Source organism: Lycium barbarum, chromosome 8 (assembly GCF_019175385.1).
Source record: "Lycium barbarum isolate Lr01 chromosome 8, ASM1917538v2, whole genome shotgun sequence".
Lineage (NCBI taxonomy): Eukaryota > Viridiplantae > Streptophyta > Magnoliopsida > Solanales > Solanaceae > Lycium > Lycium barbarum.
Genome location: NC_083344.1, coordinates 75,548,280 through 75,575,008, shown reverse-complemented (window position 1 = coordinate 75,575,008; position 26,729 = coordinate 75,548,280). Strand labels below are relative to the sequence as shown.

At 39.1% G+C, this 26,729-nt stretch overlaps 1 protein-coding gene across 1 annotated transcript in view; it reads left to right on the top strand.

Annotated features, from left to right (window-relative positions):
* Positions 1-26,729, top strand: part of LOC132607885 (uncharacterized) — a 34,569-nt gene that overhangs the window by 7,710 nt on the left and 130 nt on the right. The window contains exons 2-3 of the mRNA XM_060321963.1: positions 23,966-24,080; positions 26,557-26,612. Coding sequence (XP_060177946.1) covers positions 23,966-24,080; positions 26,557-26,612 — 171 coding nt within the window. The remainder of the gene's footprint in view (positions 1-23,965; positions 24,081-26,556; positions 26,613-26,729) is intronic.

The window sequence follows — 26,729 nt, the reverse complement described above, 5'->3', positions numbered from 1 at the left end:
TCTTTATCGTCACTTTGTTCAATTGCCTATAATCGATGCACTTTCGCAGGGAACCATCCTTCTTTCTCACAAACAAGACCGGTGCTCCCCACGGTGATGAACTGGGTCTAATAAATCCCTTCTTGAGCAAGTCCTTCAACTGCGCCTTTAGCTCCTTTAATTCTGCCGGGGATATTCGATAAGGGGGAATAGAAATAGGCTTGGTGTCCGGAAACACATCAATAGCGAAGTCAATCTCTCTTTCTGGTGGAAGACCTGGAAGCTCGTCTGGACACACATCTGGGAATTCATTCACTACCGGAACTGACTGGAAAGTTGGCGGCTTTGCCTCGGTGTCATGAACCCGGGCTAAGTGATAAACATAACCCTTGGCTATCACCTTCCTTGCCTTGAGGTAGGAAATAAACCTACCCTTTGGCGATGCTGCATTACCTTTTCACTCAAGCACGGGCTCTCCCAGAAATTGAACTCGAACCACTTTTTTGCGGCAATCAACATTTGCATAACACGAGGCCAACCAATTCATACCCATGATTACATCGAAATCTACCATTTTTAGCTCAATCAAATCAGGTTTGGTCTGACGATCACATATCACAATGACACAATTTTTGTACACTTGTTTAGCTAGCACGGGATCACCACCCGAGTGAGTACCTCAAAGGGTCTAATTGACTCGGGTTTCACCCCAATACAACCAGCAACATATGGAGTAATATAAGAGAATGTAGAACCCGGATCTATCAATGCATACACATCCCGGGAGTATATAGACAATATACCTATAACTACATCCGAAGAGGACTCGAGATCCTGTCGTCCGGCTAAAGCATATACACGGGGCTGAGTGGCACCTGAAGTAGATGTCGCCCCTCGGCCTCTACCTCGGCCTGCTATCATCTGGGGAGTCTGCTCTACCGGGCGTACAGATGAAGAACCAGCTGCTGAACCTGTAGGCTGAACTCCAACTTTACTACTCATCGACGAGCAATCTCTCATCATATGCCCCACCTGACCACAATTATAACAGGCATCCGAACCCTGACGACACAGTCCGGAATGTAATCTGCCGCATTGGTTGCATCGCGGCACTGGGGTCTCCTCTGACTATAATCTTCCCTGAACTGGGAATCTGAAGCCCTTGAACTCTGGCCCTGTCCTGAATGGAAGGAGCGATCAAATCTCCTACCTTTGAATCGAGGAGGTGCACTCGTCACTGACTAGCCTAAGTACCCAGAATATGTCTGCCTTGATCCCCCTCTATGATCTCTGCTAGCTCCCATGGATCTGGCCCTTTTGCCTTACCTTCTATCGATATCACGGTCGCCTATTTGTTGTTGTTGTTGCCCCTCCAAATTCTGTGCATGGGCCTGTATTCGGGAAGTATCCATCTCGTCTTGCAAGGAAGCGGTCAGGAAATCTCTGAATAGATGTGGCCCTAGGCCACTCACAAATCTATGTACCCGGTTTCCCATGTCGGCCACCATAGTCGGAGCATATCTGGCCAAAGAATTAAATTGCATGTTATACTCCCGGACACTCATGTTTCCTTGCCTCAAATTCAGAAATCTATCCGCTCTAGCTCGGCGGACCTCGGGTGGCAAATAGTGATGAATAAAAGCATCTACAAACTCTTGCCAAACCGGAGGAGGCGCGTTCTCTCCTCTTGATAATACCCAGTTGTTGTACCATAACACCGCCACATCCCGGAGTCTATAAGATGCCAACTCCACGGATTCGGTCTCGGAGGCATGGACAATCTTCAATGTCGTCAACATTTCATCAATGAAACCTTGTGGGTCTTCCTCCGGCTTTGACCCGAAGAAATCCGGAGGATTTAGGCTCATAAAAGCACGGGCCTTGGTACTTGCTGCCCGGTCACTTGAACCCACATTTTGTCGTTGTGCCTGTGCAGCAACCAATTGTGTCAATAACTGGATGGCCTCGGTCATTTGTTGATCCGAAGCAGCCGGCGGAGGAATTGGAGCTGAGGCTCCTCCTTGTTCTCCCGCATTGGGCGGGGTAAAGGAAGTATTAGACAAGGCCTCGTTATGCGATTCGCCCTCTTCAATATTCATTGGAGGCCCTCTTTCTACCCGTCTCTTTGTCGTAGTCTTGCCCTTCTGGGCGGCTGTAGCCTTTCCCTTTGGCGGCATTCTGAAATCATAACACACTATTAGGGAGGATAAAATCTTATACATGGCTCTATCGCACGATCTCATAGAAGAAAGATGGTCATTTTTCCTAAATGCCCTATAGGCTCTTGTTTATTGATGTGACGCGCAACACACCATAAACAAGACTCTACTAGACATGGCTCATAGACACCTTCTAGGACCGAACTGCTCTGATAACACTTTTGTCACGACCCAGCTAGGGGCCGCGACGGGTACCCGGGGCTAACCACCGAGCACCGCTCGTTCTGTCGCTCAGTTTACTCATTTAATGCTCTTTTTATCATCTTTATGCTCATAGTGTAGGAAAATCATATTTCGTATGAAAACATATATGTGCCCTTAGGCTATCAAAATAATATATATATATATATATATATATATATATATATATATATATATATATATATACAGTAGCGATCTCGTGAGACCATCTAACCCGCACTGTGTATCTACGAGCCTCTACTGGAGTGCTGAATATAGGGACGGGACAAGACCCTGTCGTGCCCAAAATACATATACATGGCTATATATACACAAAAGAATAATCATAAGCACCTCCGGGACAATAGAGGGCTTCCAATAAGCTGACAGCTACTACGGATCTGGATCGAGCACTCCTCTCTGTCAACCTGTGGCCATGAACACAGCGTCCAAAGAAAACGGACGTCAGTACGAATAATGTACTGAGTATGAGAGGCATAAACAACGAAATAAGACAATGATGTAAAGAATATACTAATATGGAACATCAGAATCTTACTGTCAAGTATAAGAAAAACAAGTTATGTTGTCTTACACATGCTCATCATCATATCATATATGCATAATGTATAAACTGCCCGTCCATATCGGATCGGTGTGATAATCATAACATGAGCTTGCGTCCAGGCCTTCCGCGTTCGGGGTACCATCTCATGCCGCCCACTAGTAGTGTCAGCCCATGTCATTTGGCCATGGTGTATTGTATAGCTGCCCGCCTTAGCGGTGACTACCCGGCCAAATAAGTGCGGTGTAATAGTAATATCATCATATGCTCATCATAATATGCTTAGCTTATCATAAATCGTGCATAAGGCTCAGGACCAACCATACTTTACCGGGGTGACGTAAGCTCGTGATCCCCCGATTGCATTATGTAACAATCATTGACATTCTACCTCACCTTGAAGGAATTAGCATATAAGGCGAGTGTAAGTGATAAGTAACATCATTAGAATCCCTGTACTTTAACTCATTACCTTGTGTAGCTAATTATGGACATAGGCTCATGGATAAGGAAGAAGTTACGCTATAGGATTCATGCCATTAGAAAGAAGGGACTAGCCTCACATACCTTTGACGTTTAACTAAGCTATCATTCGCTTGTTCTCCTTCGATATCACGTCTCTACCTTCAAGACGGAATTCGCACTAACATTAGTTAATCAACCATAAGAATGCGCTACCATTTCTAGAGAAGATTGGGCAGCACTTCCTTTGTTTCTACTACTTTTCCCGTATTCTATATCAACTCTCAAACACTCACAATAACATCCACAATATTGAAATCAACAATCATCATTTACATGCATTAACCACAATCCACCATTTCTCTCTAATTTCTCCACATTTATACTTATAGCTCATTATCGCGTTTCCTTGTATATAACACTTATTTCATGGTCTAAATTTCATTTAGAATGTATTCATAATCACAACACATTAACATTCATGATTCAATTCAACTACCATCTAGCCATGGCACTATTCAGACATTTATGACCCATTTGCTATGCTTTTCTATCATTCGGGTATCCTAACCTTCCAACACCTTAAACAAAATGGCATAGGCATGAAACTTACCTTAGATGATGGTTGAACAAGTCTTGAGTGGAGTTTCTCCTCTAGCACCAAAACCCTACTTCACCTCTTTTGGTTTTCTTTGAGGAAGATGAACTTGAGCTAGGTTTCACACTCTTGTTTTCATGAATTTGGTGTTGTTGATCTTGGATTTCCCTTGATTTTCTTGTGGATGAGTGTTAGATAAGGTTCTAGAGGTCTCTTGACTTGTGGAGTGAATGATGAAATAAAAATGGAATGACAAGGGTCCCCTATATTTAAACACAAAAGCTGGCCGAGCCACTTTATACGGACCAACATACGGTCCGTATAATTTTTACTGACCGTATGTTGGGACCGTATATTTGGTCCAGTGAACCTTGTTGTTCTGGACTGTATCTACGGACTGGACATACGGTCCGTGAATATTATACGGCCAGTATGTCTGGCCGTATGTTGTCCAGTTCTCCGGAACTTGTTTTCATCGACTCGTTTGATCTCCGATCCTTATGGAACCTTCTTGGCACTTGTTTAACACCTCAATACCAATCTAAGGAACGTTATCACTCGTCTCCGAGACATCATTATGCCATCATTAACCCGTCGCTCGAAATTCTTATCCGATACACAATATATGGCTTGCTTTCCTTAACAACTTTCTTTCCGTGCCTCATATGTTTTTGAGTTCTCGTTTAGGGTCATCTAATACTCTTTCTTACTCTTCAAAATATCATATTAGTCATACCCTTCTTTGGCCTATTCGCTATACGCTAATGGGGAAATTCCCAAGGTGTAACAGTTTTAGAAGAGGTAGAGGTAGGCCGAAGAAGTATTGGGGGGGAAGTGATTAGACAGGACATGGCGCATTTCCTGCTTACCGAGGACATGACCTTAGATAGGAGGGTATGTAGGACTCATATTAGGGTATAAGGTTAGTAGGTAGTCGCGTTTATCCTTTCTTACGAGTAGTTATGTTGCTCTATAGTTTCTTGTCTCTTGATTTCTGCGAGTATTTGTTGGTTTATAATGGCTTATTTACTTTCATTGTTTTCATTTTCATAATTGCTTTGATTTGTTTGCCCGTATCTGACCTTTATTATGCTTTTTCTTGAGCCGAGGGTCTTCCGGAAACAGCCTCCCTACCTAAGGTGGGGGTAAGGTCTGCATACATTCTACCCTCCCCAGACCCCATGTTGTGGGATTCACTGGGTATGTTGTTGTTGTTGTTGTTGTACACAATATACTAATCAAAGTCTAACTCAAGTAAGCAGTAAACTACCTCGAATGCAGAACTGGAACGCAAGCTTGTCCACCTGAGCTTTCCCTTTACGTAATGCCTAGGAACGCTCAAATGCTAGCAATAGCAACACTAAGTAAGTAATAGACCATCTAATTGGAAGAAGAATCGATTTAAGGAAGAATACCCAAAATACCCAACCAACCATATGGGTAAAACTGAAAATTAAGGGTGAAATTACCCTACCCTTAGTCCCAACAATCATAAACCTCAAATTCATGGGTTTCTAATCACTTTAGACCCTTCAATTTCATAAATTAGTCAAAATCCCAAAATTTGGGTGAAACTCTAAGTCTCATAAATATATTCTTGAACTATAGAACAATTCCATCCTAGAATGTGTTAATCTACACTTCTAGATGAACAGTAAGTTAATCAACAATAGACAATTTATGTTAATGGTTTCATGATTAGGAGTCTAAGTCTCAACACCCAACACTCTAAGACCTTAAACCACTATGGAAACTCAAAGAAAGAAGGCAGCTAGGCAAGATAAAGTTTTAGAACTTACCCTCAGAGATGATTCCACCAAGTCTATTCAATATTCACCTCCCCGAGCTCTTAGAATTAGGTTTTAGAAGTGTTGGACTAATGGTTCAAACCTAGGAATATAAAAGAAGTCTCTGGTCCCATCGATCCGCTGCAATAGTCACCATGGCGATCTTGATGTAGCGGTCAGGCCTTCCGCTATAGTGGAAATCATTAAAGACCCTCTCTCACCGCGGATGCCAGGGCCGCTATAGCGGTCAAACCATCCGCCATGGCAGAATCAAGAAAGTCTGAGCCACCACTATGGAGGTCATGCCCGCCGTAGCGGTCACACCAGAACCAGCAAAAATTTGATTTTTCACAAGTCATTCCCAAAATCCTGACATAAATCTGAGGCCTCCCATACACAAACCAGATATGCACACATATATAAAAACGTGCTACGAACTCACCCGTGGCCTCGAAATTCCCAATAGAGTTCTCATTTGCCAAGTCAACCCCCCAAATGGATAAAATTAAGTACCCAAAACGCAACCAAATGCCTCGAGAATCGAACCATCTACCCCGCCAAGTCATAATCGATCCTCCAGACCTCACGAAATCAACGAAATCCAAAAAAGGTCCATTTACCCAAAAGTCAACTATTGGTCAAATACTTTCACTTAAGGATTCTAAATCCTTCAGTTTTCACTAGAACCGCTTTATAGTCTCGGGAATTGATCAACAGGGGTAAAACGGTCAAAAGACATATAATGACCCATTGGGTCGTTACAATAGGACCCTCCATAGTCATAATGGTTGATGAACAAATTTTAGTTGAGGTTTATTTCTAAGGATAAGCTCTGTATTGTTTGAATTCAGGTCCTAAAGGCTTAATACTGTTTAGCATAGTCTGAAATTTAAAAAATGACTTAAAATCAAAGGGTTTGTGTTAGGAAAGGGTAAATTAGGTCATTTGGGATTGGTCATACCTCATCTATTCCTTTACTTATTTAATTGGCTTCTCTTATAAGTGATATCTTCATGATCAAACATGTGTGAAATCCTGTCTGTATAATTTAGACCCCTTTTGTGTGTTAAGTTTGAAGAAATCACAAGCTTTATTTGGGTGTTCAAAATTCTGAGTCTGTGGATGAATTAGGAAATAGTTTTGTGTGTTCTATTTCTCTTTAGGGGGGGGGGGGGGGGGGGATGAGCGGTCTCCTACCATATCGGTGTTGGTATATCCTTACAGTTGCATCGTGATATATATATATAGGACCATGAATGTCATTTCTCCTTGGTTCAGCTAAAACTATGAATTTGTCTCCATCAACTGTCCATATGCATGAAGTGTGTTTAAGACGGTTTGAATCTTGTTTTCCCCTATCTCAATATAAATGATAAGAGGTGTAATTCAAAGTAAAGTTCTGAACTGACTCAATTTGTTTAATATGTGTCTGTTGGAATAAGCATGATGCATTTTTGAAATAAAAATGAGACTAATATTTACTAGTTTAACATGAAATCATGAGTTTGTGCTTGTCTAAGTGTGCATAGGGAATTCCCTTGATTTGATTGAACCTTGTTTCAACTAGCATGCATGCTGGTTAATGCTATAAAAGGAATCATATGCTAGAAAGGTTAGGGTGTAACCTAAGGCATATGTTGCAAAATAATATGTTTAGTACTCTCCTCAGGAACGATAAGTGCATTATGTATGGGATGTTGGCTTTGCCAACCTACTTTTCTTTGCCAGCATATAGATTAATGCAAGTTTAGATTTCTGAGGAGTTGGTTTCTTTTCCCTCCCGTTATTCTTTCTTTAAAATTGTTGTGATTGCCTTGCATTAGAAGATGACTACTAAATTGCCTCTTACTCAAAGTGTGAGTTCATTAAAGGTTGTGTGACTGGCCTAGTGTCATAAGTAAAGCTATAAACTAAAAATGGCTAGCGTAAGAGACTCTTGACCTTTTTGGCTTTTGAAACTGTAAAGATCAACCTTATCTTGGGACTGTCTTATAAAACAACAAAGCAATTGTGTTTTTTGGGTTTAAAGGACTAAAAATGACAAGTATAATTTGTGTAATCTACTTGTGTGAAGAGTGTCGTTTGAGTTTCTTTTACTGCATTACAGATTAAGCATACAATTTCAAAATGCCTCTAAATACACCTCTTCTCTGTGTGGATTATAAGTCTGAATGTTGAAAGTGTCAATATAGCTTAAGTGTAGATGAGAAATGGGTGTTTGTGCCATGGTCCTCCTTATTCCCTTTCCTCTTAAGGTGTTTGTGTTATCTGTACTTGATACATAAGAATGGGTCTGAACTTTTGACACAATACCTTCCTGTATTCCAGTTTACTTGATCATTTATAAGACTATGCTAGTGTATAAGTGTTGAACATGTGTATGGTGTTCTTCTGTTTTGAAGTTGGATTTCTCCTATGCAAATCAGTCATTTCTTTGTGCTTATCCTTTGTGTGATGTTTGAGTGTAAACCATCTCATCCATTTCCTTTTTGGACTATATGTTTGGGTTAAATATGAACTGCTTACCTTACTTTGCCTTTAGACTGTGCATAGTCAAACCCTAGCTATGATTATTGTATTGTAAACTAGGGGTGATAAATACATGTTGGGGAATCTCTATATATTGAAATGAAGTGTTTTCCTTGCATGTTCTTCTTTGTCAATGCTTAGTAAATGGTTGAAAGAGAACCATATATATTAGGTATATGTTGTGAAAGCAGAGGTAAACACATACCTTGTATAAGTATACAAGGGTATATCTTCTGTATATCAAGTGATACTTAGTATATATTGGGATGATTTAGTATGTATGAACAGGTCATGTGTTCCCCTTCCTTCTCATTCTCTTCTCCTCAAAATAATGGTATGATATGCCATGGGGAATATAGAATATACACCCTTTTGTATGTTGTGGTATGCAAAAGGTGTATACAACATATACACAAGGTATATCATGCCGCCTTAAGAGTAATTCATGTTTAAGTTTTCTTGGGCCCAAGCTGTGTTCCTTTCCCCTTTTCTTTCACTGCCTTTATGCGAGTATGTTGGGCTACGAGCTATTCTTTCTTATCTATGATTGAAGGTGTTGGGCCTGTTGGGTCACATGTATATTTTTTTCAAGCCTTAACAGCTTCTTTGTCATCATGAATTATTTCTTAAGTCGTGTTTAAATTGATCATCCCTGTGTTAAGCTTTTTTCTTGATTGAATTTGCTAAGCATGGATACCATCTAACTATTATTCCCCTATTTCTTTGCATGAACTCGTGCACGCGGGCCCAATTGGGTCAAAACATGCATGTCATCCACTTTCGTTGGGCTTGAGGCACAACACTGCATTATCCCGAGTCAAATAAACCTAGAAAGCCCAACCATGGGTGAAAATGGTGTTTGATTCAGCTAATGGGCTTAGTAAATCCACCAACCAGTTCTTTAAATATATTTTTCATGCTTGTATATATGTTTTATAGCCAATACTTGTAAAAAATATTGAAACCCGTAGTTAGAACTTAGTTGAAATTGGCAAACGATGCTAATACCGTTAGAAAGAATAGGAATCTTATCATTTTCCAAATCGGACCAAACGAAAAATTAAGGATACTTTTCTCACAAGAATTGATGAAAAAGAAATATATTTTTCCGTTGAAGAGAAAAACAAAACGGAAAAACAGTAGTACAAATCTTTTGTGCTCGACCCACTTTAAGTTAAATAAACAAGGAAATGACATCTTAATCCAAGTTTAGGAAAGGGATTTTAGACCAAAGAGTGTGGTTGACCTATAAAAAAAACAAGAAAAAACATATGATTTTATAGCTTGTAAAAAAGGATAAAACTTTTCTCAAGCCTTTATATGAGTCTATGGCATATTGAATTAAAAGAAACACCCTTGTACATTTTCAAACGTGTAAAAATAAAGTGGATTACAACATTTTTTACCAAGCCAAGTGGAACTCTACTTAAGCGAGCCTTAAGTGTGTTTTGGTCCGGAAAGTGGAATAAACTACTAAATCATTATTTGCCTTTCCAAAAAAAATAAAATAAGATCCAACTCTTTTTAAAAGAAAATAAAGAACTTTATCCCCGTGAACCTATCTTGATATGTCATTACTTTGTATATACATTTTAAACACACTTTTTAAGCAAGTAACTACTAAAGCCACACGTTTAAAAATTGAAAGTCAATCGTATTCTACGGATTCTTAATAGCGGGGTGCCTAACACCTTCCCCGAAGAATCACCTGAACCCTTACCTAAACTCTGGTACTATGCAACACTCTGTAAATTCGGGTTAGGTGTGAATGTGTATAATAAGTGTTGATGTGACATATTAACTATATGAATCCTTTCGGGACAAATTTGGGTGAAAGATAGTCGTTTTGAAGCCAAACCAAATAGTGAAATTCGTAAGAGTTCTTAAAATCATCTAAGTCTGCGGTAGTCCTGACTTATGCCCAGTTTAAGGGTAGTTACACTAGGAATCTGAGAGACCTCAAGGCATGAAAGTTGTAGATCTTTGAAATACCTTTCCATCCATATAAGGTGGATCTCAAACGGAGCTCTGTGTTGTGCTAGGAGTTATACCCATTTTACTGAACGCTGTCGACAAAGTTGAAAAACATGAAATTTTGACTAAGTGTGAAAATGGACCTAAGAGATCACTGAGCTAAGCTCAAAGTGAGATAGGGTCATGTTATAGACCTTACTCAGCAATGTGTAGGGTCCCAAAATGAAAAATTCCAAAAACATTGGCTAAGTATAAAAGGGACCTAGAAGCTCACTGAGCTAAGCGCAAAGCGAGATAGGGTCATGCTATAGACCTCGCTCAGTGAGGTGTAGGGTCCGAAATTCCCAATCCTATAAATTCAACACTTAATGTGAAATTTCATTTATCAGACATTTCAGCTTCGTAGAAAACACTTGAAGAACAACTTTTTGAGGGAAAACAACCTTAAAGCTTCTCCAACACATCTAAGGTAAGTTCTTGATCAATTCCTATTACTTTTACCTTAATCTAATAAAGATTAATACTAGAAACCTCCCCTATTCGATAGATTGTGAAAATTCAAATTCAAGAATGGTGGAAGAGGAAAGTTGGGGGGAATTCGTTGTGAGGTAAGTTTCTAAAATTTAAGTATAGTAATGGGATTGTTTTGGGTTTATATATCGTCTATATACCGTTAGAATCCATGGGTGAATCACATGAAATCAAGTGCACGAAATTGGCTTAAAAACCCTAGTTTTCAAAAAGGGTGGGAATTCAAAAGAAAAATGTAAAGTTCTAATCTTTCTCATCTAAATCGATTGTAGAGTGATTGTTGAACCTCGGAAAACCCATTTTCTAGATTTTAGCGGGAATTGTGGTGTGTCTACTTTTTTTGAAAACATTTTGGATGTATATATATTTTTCGAAAATCTTCTTTGAAGTATGTTTATGTAGAGGTAGCGTGATTGATGTTTGAGAATTCTACTTTGATTGGTTGTACTAGTTAAAACCCTAGTTTGGTGGTTGTTCTTTGTTGAACTTGTTGTCGAAATAAAAGATGATGTTATAACAAGGTCATGCGCGTGTAGGGTCAAGCCCGCATCAAACCTTATACGAATTATACTATCGTGATGAACATTTTTTGCCCTGATATGACTGGCACAGCTTGCGGCCAATTTTTGAGGCTGTGTTTGGGCCTATATGGGCAAGCTGTGCCAGTCCAGAGAATGATTGGCCTTATGGATCCTAACGTAACTGTTACACCTCGAATATTTTCGCGTCGTTTGCGTTATGAGTAAACTAAAGTAAGCTCAGAGGGGTCATGGAACCCTTATAAGGTTAAGGAACACTCTTAACAAGTGTTAAGTAAGTGTCTAAAGGTTCCGGGATCAAGCAAACCGAAGAAAATAAGTTTGTCAAAAATTTGGGAAAGTTTGGTAGAATTTTGGACAGAAATTTTGGGTCAACTTTAGAGAGGTATATCTCCTAGCATATCAAGAGTTTTGAAGTGAAACAAAAGCCTAAATTGAAGTTCAGGAAGTCTAGTTTCCAACGCAACAAACCGGGCATCGATCTGACATCGGTATCAAACATTATGAGCATGTTAAGACAGACTATCAGAGCAAAGGATTAACTCTGTGCGAACGTGCCCCAAGCTGGCGCGAACGTGCAAAGCAAAAGGTAAGTTGGTGCAAAGCGACTCTAAAACATTATATAAAGGGGGTTTAACCCTTATTTTCATCTAATAACCCTTGGAAACCATCCCCAACCCTCTAGAACCTTCTCCAAACTTCCGCTCATAAACTTTTAGTGCGAATCAAGTGGAATCTCCGAATTTAGGTTCGGACAGCGTATAGTTGCGATTATAATATCGTATTGCGGTTAATATTAGCATGGATTCAAGGTGAATATTGAAGATATTGTTATTCTAGCGGGAGCGTATGAATCTTTCCTTATTGATATTGATTTACGGAGGTAGAGCTATTAAATAATCGTATAATGAATTTTTTGGTTGAGAAATTGGATAAACATTATGTGGGATGTTTTATAGAATATTTTGGTATTGATGATGATGTTGTTGGTGTTATTGTTGTTGTTGGTTATTGGTATTGTTATTTCAAGCTAGTAATATAAACAAGGGAGATGCTGCATGAATATTGGCAGATTCTAAAGGGGTTTAATTTGAAGACTTAAGACAAGCATATAACGATAAGCCTAAAAGTAGTATGAATTCTCTTGAATGTAGATTTACGAGCTTAGGAGGATAAGAGTTAAGTAGTAGGAGACCAAAAAGGTATGTTGAGGCTAGTCCATTCTTTCCAAAGGCATGATTCTCTTCTTAAGAACTCATACATGTTTTCCATAATATCCTTATTTCCAAAAACCTCGAAGTTCATGATTCTTAAAGTACCTATGATACTAAAGATAGATGTTTTCTGTGATGATAATGATGATGATGATGATCCCGTTTTAGAGATTCCAAAGCTTATGGAGTTGATGCTATTATGAGATTATTTAGCTTATTTCATAATTTTATTCATTGTTGTTGATCTCGCCTTATATTGCTTGTTCCTTCGAAGTGAGATATAGCGATAATGATGATTCCATAATGACACATCGGAGGTTACCGACCTTAAGTCACTCCGATAAAGTAGTAGCTTTTATTTAGGCTCTCATGCATGCTATATGTATTTATATATATTTGTGTATAGTTATTAGATGTTACCGAGTCCTATTATGGCGGGGTACCAATGTTACCAAGTCCTATTATGGCCGGGTACCGATGTTACTGAGTCCTATTATGGGCGGGTATCGATATTACCGAGCCTTGTTATGGTCGGGTACCGATATTGTATACGTATGTATGTGGATATATGAAATGTTTCTTCTAGAAAAAGATCAAGTAAGCATGATGAATGTCTTAAGAGGTATTATGCGGTATAAAAGGTTCTTTTATCTTACGCTATTCTTCATGCTTTTATCATGTTACTATTCTATTAATGCCTTACATACTCAGTACATTGTTTGTACTGACGTCCTTTCTTCTGGATGCTGCGTTCATGCCCGCAGGTAGACAGGGAGACGGATCCGACCCCTAGGAGCTTCATCAGTGGAATCTCAAAAGTGCTCCATTTGCTCCAGAGCTGCAGTTTATTGGTATTACTCTTTTGTGTATATACTTGGGCATGGCGGAGTCCTGCCCCATATTTATGGATGCTTGTATTCTATATAGAGGCTCGTGGACAGATGTATGTAGCTAGATGTTCCTTAGCCTTGCCAGATCATGGTGTTATATAATGCTTTGGTAGCCATGTCGGCTTGTGATGATGACATAGTTGTTAATGATTATATAGAAATGTGTCGTTGTCTTGTGATGCATGCTTTAAAGATTATGATACCCATGTGGTCCACCTAGGAAAGATTATGAGATGGATGTTCTTAGGTGCTCGGTAGATTAGCTTTGGGGGCTCGTCATGGTCCTGTGGTTGGGTCGTGACAAAAAGTAGTATCAGAGCAGTTCGTCCCAAGGTATGTCTACGAGTCGTGTCCAGTAGAGTCTTGTTTATGGGTGTGAAGATCGCCACACTTATAAATAAGAGGCTACGGGGCATTTAGAAATGATTGACCTTTCTTTCTCATCTTAGATCATACGATAGAGCTATGTTATCAGGATTCCCTTTTTCCTAATCGTGTACTATGATTTCAGCGATGCCTATGAAGAGATAAGCAACAGCGGCCCTGTCACGACCCAACCGGAGGGCCGCGACGGGCACCCGGTGCTAACCCACCCGGGCACCTCTTATCATACTTTCACATTTACATCTAGGTGAGCCACATAGCTAAATCATACTTTCCATCCATTATTCATACTAATTCCATTGGGCAACAATACATATATATACATATACATATATATATATATATACATATATATATATATATATATATATATATATATATATATATATATATATATATATATATATATATATATATATATATATATATACATATATATATATATATATATATGTATATATATATATATATAGATATATGTATATGTATATATATGTATATCACCATCAATAACAGCGCCTATATCAATGTACATAAGCCGACGAGGCTAACAAAATGATATACACAAGACTAGCCGACAAGGCCAAATACATCTAACCATATACACATGTCTACGAGCCTCTAAGGAGAGTATGTCATATCATATAGGCGGGACAGGACCCCGCTATGCCCATAAATATGTACACAAAATAATAAATACCAAAAGTTGTAGCTCCGAATGAAATGGAGCTCCGCTATGTAGTCCCTGAGTAACAAAGCTATGGATCAAGCCTGTCTCCCAGGCCACTTGCGGGCATGACGCAGCGTCCACAAACAAAAGGACGTCAGTACGAAGAATGTACTGAGTTTGTAAAGCATGATCAACATCATTATGAAAGCATAATAGACAACATAAGAGATAGCATAGGATGGGAGATAGTAGTATCATCGTCATAAACACTTACTTGCTTTTCATAGGGACTTTCCATTTCTAACGTGTGGTTGTGTACATACATCCGTATCCGTTTCCGTACTCATTTACATTTTGTATCCATTTTCGTATTCATATACATATTCATATTCATATACATATCATTTAAATATAATATCATTTACATAGCATACCCGACCATGAAGGTTCGGTGTTTCACATACCTGGCCCTACCAAGGCTCAGGGTTGTCCGTACCCAACTGCAGTGGTGCGCGCGCATTATATATATATATATATTTTACCCGGCCATATAGGCTCGGGGTTTCATAATAGCCATACATAGGCACATATACATAAAATCCCATAAGCATCTTTAGCGTCATTACTATCGTCATTCATTACATCTATCCCTAGAGGATTACTCATCGTATGAGGAATTTAGTACAATCGTAACATATCGAGAATTATGAGCTTAGTAGCTTTGGAAGATAGCATCATTTGGAGGACATCATAGGCTTATAGAAGATTAGATATTTGGCCAAAGAACCATGCCTTATGAAAGAAGGGTTAGCCTTACATACCTTTTCGTTCAACTATTCTAGCGCTTGAACGTTCTCCTTCAATGCTCACGTTTCTACCTTCATTAGAGTATATACTAACATTAGAAAATTGATAGCTTAGCATACAAGACTAAAGCTTAGAGAAAATTGGACAGCATCTCCTTTATTTATAGGACTTCCTCCATATCATACATCAACTCCCAAACATCAATAATACATTCACAACATCATAACAATAGTCTTCATTCTCGTACATTATCCATATTCCTCAATTCACTTCAAGTCATCCATATCTATGGTCATAGCACACTATTACTTTCACTCATATACAATGTTTGTCCCATGTTCTTAATATCATTTATAACATGATTATAATCATAACATATCAAGAATCATGACTCAATCCAAGCTACTACTCAAAAATGACACTATTCCCACATTCATGACCCATTTTCTATATCCATCTACAATCCAAGTGTTTCAACTTCTCAATACCTTAAATAACATAGAAATACCATAAAACTTACCTTAGATGTTGTAGGAATGAATCTTGAGTGGAATTACTTCACTTGAACCAAACCCTAGTTCATCTCCAATGGAATCTTTTGTAGTCCTCTAACCCTTGGAAGCTTTCTAACACATAAACACTTGATTCTAGTCTTTGATCTTTGTGTTCTCTTGAACGTGAGTGGAATGTGCTTAGAGAAGGGTTTTGAGCTCTCAATACTTGTAGAAGATGAAAAATGAAGTAAAAGAACCCAAGGCATCTATTTATACAAAAACTAAAAATCAGCCTGTTGGGTACTATACGGACACTTATATGGTCTGTATAATATTGTACGGTCCGTATAAGTGGCCGTGGTTCACCAACCAGAAAATCATCTCCCTGCTGGGAGTTATACGGACCGTATAAGTGGTCGTATAACTCCATTTCTCTGAAATGGTTTCCGTCGTTTCATTCGATTTCCAATCCTTATGGGACCTTCTTGACACTTGTTTAGCACCTTATTAACAATCTAAGGGAAGTTATAACTTTTCTCCAAAACATCGTTAAGTCATCATTAATTCGATACTCGTAAATCCTTTTTGATACATAACGTATTCCTTGCCTTTTCTCGACAACTTTCTTCTCTTACCTCGAATGTCTTTGAAATCTCAATTAGGATCATCAAATGCTATTTCTCACTCATTGAAATACCGTATACTTCGTGCCCTTCGTTAGTCTATTCATTGTGCATCGATGGGAAATTTTCTGAGGTGTAACATTCTTCCCTCCTTAAGAACATTCGTCCTCGAATGTTAAGTCCTCGGGGATTCTATAAAAATTTCGCCAGAGCTTCCCCTGTAATATTTTACTACCACCCTGTCACAACAGCCCATAATAACAATGCCTCACAGGGCCACAGCATAATAGCAATAGAGTTTGGCCACACACGGCCCAAATGCATAAAAAGGAAAACATACAATACCTTATGATCTTGATGTCACATCTTGGATCTCTTCTAGGGGCTGAAATAAGTGCGGGTACTTGGATTTCATAATTTCTTCCGCTTCCCATGTCATTTCTTCTTGGTTATTGTTTCTCCATAATACTTTAACTGAGGCCACTTCTTTGTTTCTAAGCCTCCGTACTTGCCTATCTAATATGGCAATGGGTATCTCTTCATAAGTACACTTTTCTATCACTTGAACATCATTTACTGGCACGATCCTAGTAGGATCTTCAACACACTTACGAAGCATCGAGACATGGAAAACTGCGTGAACTGACTCCAAATCAGGAGGTAGATCTAATTCATAAGCCACTTTGCCTACCTTGCGCACAATCTCATGAGGCCCAATGTACCGGGGACTAAGCTTTCCCTTTTTGCCAAATCTCATTACACCCTTCATTTGTGACACTTTTAAGAATACTCAATCTTTCACTTGGAACTCTAAGTCCCTTCGACGATTATCCGCATAGGAATTTTGATGACTTTGGGCTGCTAATAAGCGATCTTGTATGAGCTTAACTTTCTCTACGTCTTGCTGGACAAACTTTGGCCCTATCAATTTAGTCTCTCCTACCTCGAACCACCCAATTGGGGATCTACACTTTCGCCCATATAAAGCCTCATACAGTGCCATTTGGATGCTGGAATGATAACTATTGTTATAAGAAAATTCAATGAGTGGTAAGTGATCATCCCAATTACCTCCAAAATCTATCATACATGCCCGTAACATATCCTCAAGAGTCTAAATGGTACGTTCATCTTGTCCATCAGTTTGCGGGTGAAATGTCGTGCTAAGGCTCACTTGAGTCCCCAAACCCTCTTGGAAGGACTTCCAAAAATTAGCTCTAAACTGAGTTCCTCTATCAGAGATAATAGATACTGGAACACCATGGAGTTGCACTATCTCTTTAACATAAAGCTTTGCATAATCTTCTGCCACATATGTAGTTCTGACTGGTAAGAAATGAGCTGACTTCGTGAGTTTATCCACAATCACCCATATAGAATCATACTTACGTCGAGAACGGGGTAAGCCTGTAATGAAGTCCATGTTAATTACATCCCACTTCCAAGTTAGAATTTCTATAGCTTGCAACAATCCGCTCGGCTTTTGGTGCTCGATTTTCACTTGTTAACAGTTGAGACATTCAGCTACGAATTCCGCGATATCTTTCTTCATCCCATTCCACCAATATATAGATTTAAGATCATGGTACATTTTCATTGCTCCGGGGTGGACAGAATAACGGGAACAATGAGCTTCTCTCAATATTTGGTGGCGTAACCCTACCACATCAGGATCACATAATCTGCCTCGGCATCGGAGAACTCCGTCTCCTGAAATCTCAAATGATAATTTCTCCTTCTGAGGGAGTGTATCTCTGTAATGCATTAGCATGGGATCTTCGTATTGTCGCTCTTTCACTTCCACTACTAGCGACGAGACTGCTGAATTCTGAATGGTAGTTCCCCTGCTACCTGAGTCCACTACTAGAACTCCTAGGCTAGTTAACTGCTGGAGCTCACGAGCTATTTCTCTTTTCTCTGGTCGTACATCACACAAACTTCCCATGGATCTACGGCTAAGAGCATCAGCCACAACATTTTCCTTTCAGGGTGATATAGGATATCAACATCATAATCTTTTAGCAATTCCAACCATCGTCGTTGCCGCAAATTCAACTCTTTTTGCTTGAAGATATACTGAAGGCTCTTATGATCTGTATAAATATCCACATGGACACCATATAAATAATGTCTCCAATTCTTTAATGCATGAATCACTGCAGCCAATTCAAGGTCATGGGTTGGATAATTTTTATCATGTTTTCATAATTGCCTTGAAGCATATGCAATCACCTTACCATGTTGCATCAACACACAGCCTAGCCCAATTCCGGAAGCATCGTAATAAACAACATAACCTTCCAATCCCTCTGGAAGTGTCAGGACTGGGGCTGAAGTCAATCTATACTTTAGCTCTTGGAAACTACGTTCATAAGCATCTGTCCATTGAAACTTTGCTGATTTCTGGGTCAGCTTTGTGAGTGGTGCAGAAATAGAAGAAAAACCTTCAACAAATCTCCTGTAATATCCTGCTAAGCCCAGGAAGCTACGAACCTCCGTAGGAGTTGTGGGCCTTGGCCAAGTCTTCACGGCCTCAATCTTTTGGCTATCTACCCGAATACCATCGGCTGAAACAATGTGCCCCAGAAATGTCACTAAGTTCAACAAAAACTCACACTTAGATAATTTGGCGAATAACTCTCGAGTTTGAAGAACTCTAAGGACAGTACGCAAATGATCCGCGTGTTCTGTCTCGGATCTAGAATACACTAAGATGTCATCGATGAAGACAATCACAAATAGATCTAGGAAGGGTCTGAACACATTGTTCATCAAATCCATAAATATTGTCGGTGCATTAGTTAGCCCAAATGACATTACCCGGAACTCAAAATGGCCATATCTTGTTCTGAAGTCTGTCTTAGGGATATCTTTCTCCCGAACTCTCACTTGATGATACCCGAACATCAAATCTATCTTTGAAAACCATTTGGCGCCTTGTAATTGGTCAAATAAGTCGTCAATCCTCGGAAGAGGATATTTATTCTTAATCGTCACCTTATTCAATTGCCGATAGTCAATGCACATTCGTAAGGAGCTATCTTTCTTTCGGAAAAACAATACGAGTGCTCCCCACGGGGATGAACTAGGCCTAATAAACCCTTTCTCAAGTAGGCCGTGGTAGAGGTCGAGGAGGAGCATCCAATTCGAGTGGTCCTCGGTATCTTACCTATGTACTAGCTAGGTGACAGGATCTTGAGTCTTCACCCGATGTTGTTACAGGTATATTGCCAGTATTTTCCTCATGATGTGTATTCATTGATTGATTCGAGCTCCATGTTGCTATATGTTACTCTTTATATTGCTGGTCAGATTGGGCGAAACTTGAGTCGACTAAACCTTTCAAAGTGTTTCATTAATAAGGTGTTAGTATGACCAGATGGGAGTTTGTAACTTCTTCACGAAGTAAGAAGTAGAAGGGATAGGTATATGTATAAATATGACCCTTGAGTATAAGTATGCTAATGACTTAAGAGTACAAAGGGGTAGAAGAGATAAGAGAACGATGTACGTTACTAAAAGCCAGATATCAACAAGGGCCTTTTTTATCATATAAAATATATTGGCAGGGATGTTGTACGGAGGTACGAGTATAAGGAGATATGAACATAAGACAAAGGTAGGACTAAGCTACAGAAAAATTATCTTTTAAAAGGTATCTTGTCACAAGATTATTGAGTCAGTAATACAAGGCTGAATAGCTAATGAAGGATGTGAATGATGCTTTAAAGAAATTAGTTGTATGATGGTAGATGAATGAGTTTGAAGTTGTAAGTTGATATAAGATGTTCCCTTCATTAATGAGATGAAGTTGTAGTTTAAGAGAGGCTTATCTAAAGACCGAGTGTTTACGTAGTGAAGAAAACGAGGAACATTAACAATCAGGGCAGATTTTAAGAATTAATATTTGCTCTAGATACCATCACAATGATGAAATGGGAAAGTGAGTAATAGGAGAAAGGTGATTTTGGAAGAACAGTAAAGAAACTATGAAGATCCTTTTGAGGAAAGATTAGGACCATCTAGGACCAGTACGTCTACGGGAATATGTGACTCATTACAAATATGTTCAACTGACCAGATAAAGTCAGACGATGAATAGTCACAACTAAGATTAGTTGCGGATTTGCTGAGAGTATGTACTTGTAAGAAAAAGGAGCACTAATGGGATGTTAAATATAAAATAATAGGCTAACACCCTAAGGGGGGAAAATGAGACAAACAAGTATTGGATCAGAAGTAGGCCTTGTTAAAAGATGGAAATATGATAATAAAGGAATTGGAAACTACCTCAACGGGATATTACACTAGCGAGCCGATAAGATGTAAGGACGATTTGATGATAAACATAACCAGTCAGTCATATGCATGACTAAGTAAAGATTGAAAGGGAGTACACTGAGGAGGAAATCACTCAGAATTGCAAGATAACAGTGTAATAGAGAGTTCATAAATGAAGAAGCAGAGAAGGATTGAGTATGATAGTATTCGAAGTAGATAGTAGACTAAGACAAAAGTTAAGTGAAATATCCACCGCGAGTTAGTTTTGTGGATACAAAGTTCCAGCATCACAGAACAGTTAGGAAAGCATTGTACAGGGAAGACTTAAAGGCAAAAGTATTCGAGCCATAATCTAGTAACATCTTGTCGATGGAAAGAAGTGGAGATATCAATTGAGAAGGATTAAAATGAAGATGAACTATTCAGAGGAACGCGATTATTTGATGATACAAATGTGTATGATGATGATATGAGAATTCCAGGCATAGAATATTCACGAAATGATCAGCATGGAATTATTCGATTATCTAGTAGCTTTGGTTACCTGATTAAGATGTTCAGTTCTCTACTAGCATATGAGGATCAGTATATAAAGAGAAACCTAAAGGACATAGATTACTCCAGTATTCTTTCCCACCTTGAGATAAGTGGGTAAGTAGAGCACACTTTTTTGACGTCCAAGGATATGTTATGAGCATGTATATTAGAACCTTGAATAAAATTTGGATGACCAGTTAGTATGGATTGAATTTGCCAATAGTATTAGTCATCATTCCTGTTACGCCTTTCGTTTGCATCGTAGTAGAACCTATGATTTCCTAGTCGGGTATGCCTTTGGAATAGAGACTCGAGCCCCAGTTTGGAGGTAGGAAGTGTCTTTCCCTGTGTACAAGGGTACCAGCAGGTATTCCTGGTAATTTGAAGGGCTAGAAGTTGAACGAATCGAATCGACGCGATCTGAGCTGAATCTGAGAAAATCTGCAGACACTAGTCATCATCGACGGGTCATCGACATGGTCGACGGACCGTCGTTGTGTGGCGTCGACAGGGTTCCGTGGCTGGAAATCTACAGGCGCAGGTCGACGGAGCAAGTCGATGGACTGTCGACACGTCGACAGTTCGTCGACCCGCTCATCGAACCGGACCGCTGTAGCTTTTTGGCTTCCAAGTATAAATATGTGGTTCACGACCTTATTTCTTATTTTCCTCCATTCCAATTAAAAAAACTAATATTTTCTCTCCCAATATTTTCCATCATTATTAGTGGAGATTTGGTAAGATCCGAGCCTGTGAACCCGTGCTTGTCAAGAAGAAGGTTGTTCCTAGGGTTTCTTCAAGTTGTGAAGCTTAGGGGGTTGGAGTTGAAGTTGATCTTTGGAATCTTAGACCCCTCAAGGTATGTAAATGATTTATACCCTTGCATTTGAGTTTATTATCAAGAGTTTTAGTGATTTTAAGTAAAGAGAAGATATTTGTGGAAGTGGTAAGTTGATGAAGGGCAAGGTAGTGACTTGAGGCTATTTTAAGAGATGATTGGCGATAAATTTGAGTATATATTTATATATAAGTGTTGTTGTGGTTGTTGTGGTTGATGTTGGATTGAATGGGAAGTTGAAGGGTTGTTGAGCTTACAAGGGAAATGTTGTCCATAATTCGTTAGGCTCTATATGTATTTAAAGATGGTTAGTAAACGAGGCAAATAGTCTAATTAAGGCCTATGTTATCTTAATTGTAGACTTGCAAGTTCGAGAGGTAGAAGTTGGACGATTGGATATACTTCAAAGTATGTTAAGGCTATCCTTTCTTTCCTTTGGCATGATCCTATGATATGAGTCAACAAGCAAGTAAGCGAGCTTCCATATTACTCTACTCTTAGAAGTATTAGAAGTACTTCAGTCTTTGATTTTCATGTACCCCGTTTATGAGTGTTCCTTCTGTTCATGGGTCCAGTCTTATGTAGTCAGTTCTATGTATACAGTTTTACTCATGCATTGCATTCATTATATATATATCCATGTACACTGACCCGTGACCAAAAAGCGTTATATACGCGAATATTAAATATACGTGGAATATGACAAAAGAGCTAGGCGTTATACACGCATTACCACCATGATGATGATATGAGGATCGGGCTGTACGTACCGCAGCAATGTATATGATGATGGCCACAGAGAGGCCAATATGACATGAGAAAAGAGTCAGGCGTTATATACGCACATATATCAGGCATTATACACGCACATACATATAGATGTATGACCTTCATTGATAGGCATGAGCATGCATATTATGCGCCCACAGTGGCATTGTCAGTTACATAGATTTATGCATATACAGACAGATACTAGTTCATACAAGTATATGCAGATAGTCATTTCAGCTTATGAGTTCAGATCTTATTCATGATTCTTATATATACATGTTGTTCTTATGCTTTACATACTCAGTACATTATCCGTACTGACTCCCCGTTGTTCGCAAGGCTGCGATCATGTCCGCAGGTGCAGGTAGATAGACAGGTGGTCCAGCTCAGTAGGACCTCTAGATCTAGCAGTGGTCAGTGCGCTCCATTTGATCCGGAGTTGCAGTCAATTTTGGTATGCCACCCTTTTAAGATGTATATGCATATGGATATGACGGGGCCATGTCCCGTCCTTTCTACAGTTTTTATTCTAATAGATGTCTGTAGATAGTTGTATGTATTAGTCAGATGATGTAGCCTTATTGGTTCCTATTCTTTTGTGTACAGTATATGTAGCGACCTAGCTGGCTCGCACTGTTCTTCAGTAAGTATGCGTATATACAGATTGTACAGAGTTTTGTTGTTTCCCTTTTATGAGATCAGTTTATGCCATTTATGGGCCCTTGATGTTCAGTATGGTTCAGATATGTGTTTACGGGCGTTTGGTCGCTAAGGTCAGACACTCGTCACGACTCATCGGTTTGGGTCGTGATAATTCCAATATCCATATGGCTCACATGAATCTCTAGAAGTATAGGAGAATGTTAGATTGTTTGAAATTTGGAATCTCATCCTGAAGAAATTTACGAAAAGTAATAAGAAAGGTAAGTATGACCCTTGGATATCTCAGACTTTGCAAGATGATAGTTGAAGGACCTACTAGATTTACCCTAAAAATCGAAATCTATATATTCAGTCTCTAACATGTCTATGCTTCGCAAGTGTATTGAGAAATCCCCCATAGTTGCACCAATTGATGATGTTTGGAGTACAGAACAATTATCGTATGAGGAAGTTCCTACTACCCTCTCAGATCGCCAAAGTTCTAGGATGGTGGATTAAAAACCAGAGATGTAGCCTTGGTAATAGTACTATGAAAGAATATGAAGGTAAAGAAGATAAGAAATATATAAGATCCCAGTATCCGCATTTGTCTTCATTACTAAAGGAGATCTAGATTGAGACATTATAACCTTCAGGTTGGTAGTATTACACCTACAGGGGAAGCTCTGCCGAAACTTCCATAAGATCTCTGAGAGTTGAACATTCGAGGACGAATGTTTTTAAGATCTCTGAGGGGTGAGAAAGTTACACATCGAAAAATTTCGCGTCGTTTGCATTGTGATTAAACTAAAGTAAGATCGGAGGGGTCATGGAACCCTTATAGGGTTAAGGAACACTCTTAACAAGTGTTAAGTAAGTGTCTAAAGGTTCTGGGATGAAGCAAATAGAAGAAAATAAGATTGTCGAACATTTGGGAAAGTTTGGCAGAATTTTGGACAAGAATTTTGGATCAACTTTAGAGAGGTATATCTCCTAGCATATTAGGAGTTTTGAAGTGAAAAAAAAGCCTAAATTGAAGTTCAGGAAGTCTAGTTTCCAAGGCAACAAATCGTGTATCGATTCGATATTAGGATCAAACGTTATGAGTATTATAAGATAGACTGTCAGAGCAGAGGATTAACTCTGCGTGAACGCGCCCCAAGGTGGTGCGAACGCGCAGAGCAAAAGGTAAGTCGGTACAAACCGACTCTAAAACATTATATAAAGGGGGTTTACCCCTTATTTTCATCCAATAACCCCTGGAAACCATCCCCAACCCACTGGAACTTTCTTCAAACTTCCGCCCATAAAACTTTTAGCGCGAATCAAGTGGAATCTCCTGATTTAGGTTCGGACAGCGTATAGTTGCGATTATAATATCATATTACGGTGAATCTTGGCTTGGATTCAAGGTGAATATTGAAGATATTGTGGCTCTAGCAAAAGAAAACTATGAATCTTTCATTATTGATATTGATTTAGGTTTATTTACAGACGTAGAACTATTAAATGATTGTATAACAAATTTTTTGGTTGAGAAATTGGATAAACATCGTGTGGGATGTTTTATGAATATTCTGGTATTGATGATGATGTTGTTGGTGTTGTTGTTGTTGGTTGTTGGTATTGTGATTTCGGGCTAGTGATATAAACGGGGGAGATGCTGCCTGAATATTGGCAGATTCTAAAGGGGTTTAATTTGAAGACTTAAGACAAGCATGTAACGATAAGCCTAACAGTAGTATGAATTCTCTTGAATGTAGATTTACGAGCTTAGGAGGATAAGCGTTAAGTAGTAGGAGACCAAAAAGGTATGTTGAAGCTAGTCCCTTTCTTTCCAAAGGCATGATTCTCTTCTTATGAACTCATACATGTTTTCCATAATATCCTTATTTCCAAAAAGCTAGAAGTTCATGATTCTTAAAGTTCCTATGATACTAAAGATATGTGTTTTCTATGATGATAATGATGATGATGATGATGATCCCATTTTAGAGATTCCAAAGCTTATGGAGTTGATGCTATTATGAGATTATTGAGCTTATTTCATGATTTTGTTCATTGTTGTTGATCTCACCTTATGTTGCTTGTTCCTTCGAGGTGAGATATAGCGATAACGATGATTTCATAATGACACATCGGAGGTTACCGACCTTAAGTCATTCCGATAAAGTAGTAGCTTTTATTTAGGCTCTCATGCATGCTATATGTATTTATATATATTTCTGTATAGTTATTAGATGTTACTGAGTCCTATTATGGCGGGGTACCGATGTTACCAAGTCCTATTATGGCCACGTATCAATGTTACCGAGTCCTATGATGGCCGGGTACCGATGTTACCGAGTCCTATTTTGGCCGGGTAACGCTATTACCGAGTCCTATTATGGCCGGGTACCGATATTACCAAGCCTTGTTATGGTCAGGTACCGATATTGTATACGTATGTATGTGGATATATGAAATGTTTCTTCTAGAAAAAGGTCAAGTAAGCATGATGAATGTCTTAAGAGGTATCATGCGGTATAAACGGTTCTTTTATCTTATGCTATTCTTCATGCTTTTATCCTGTTACCATTCATGCCTTACATACTCAGTACATTATTCGTACTGACATCCTTTCTTCTGGACGCTGCGTTCAAGCCCGCAGGTAGACAGAGAGACGGATCCTATGGCTACTAATTTTAAGAAGATTGAGTAGTGCACTATGTCCGTTCGTGAACATAGTTTGAAGTTTACTCATCTGGTGAGGTATGCAATGTATATGGTTCCGTCTGAAAAGCACAACTTGAGTCGATTTGTGCGTGGTTTGGTACCACGTATCAAGTCTGTGTGTGCTGCTGTTGCTATGTCTCCTACTTGTACATTTTCATCTTTGGTTGGGTTCGCTGAACAATAAGAGAATTGGAAAGGTGAAGAGAGGTTAGAAAGGGAACAAAGTAAGAAGTCTCAATCTGCGAGTGGTTACAGTGGTTCACTTAATGGAGGGCACATGAAAACGTATTCTTTATCTGCACAATCTAGCGCTTATTCTAATGCCAGCGTTCCTTCTGGTAGACAAGGTCAGAGGAACAATAATCAGAACAGATATTCGCAAGGTAATAACTGACAATCATCTGGATGGGAGGATCGCGTTTGTCACCATTGTGGAATTCGGGGACATATCAAGAGAGATTGTAGACAGGGCAGCATTAAATGGTTAACTCTTCTGGCCA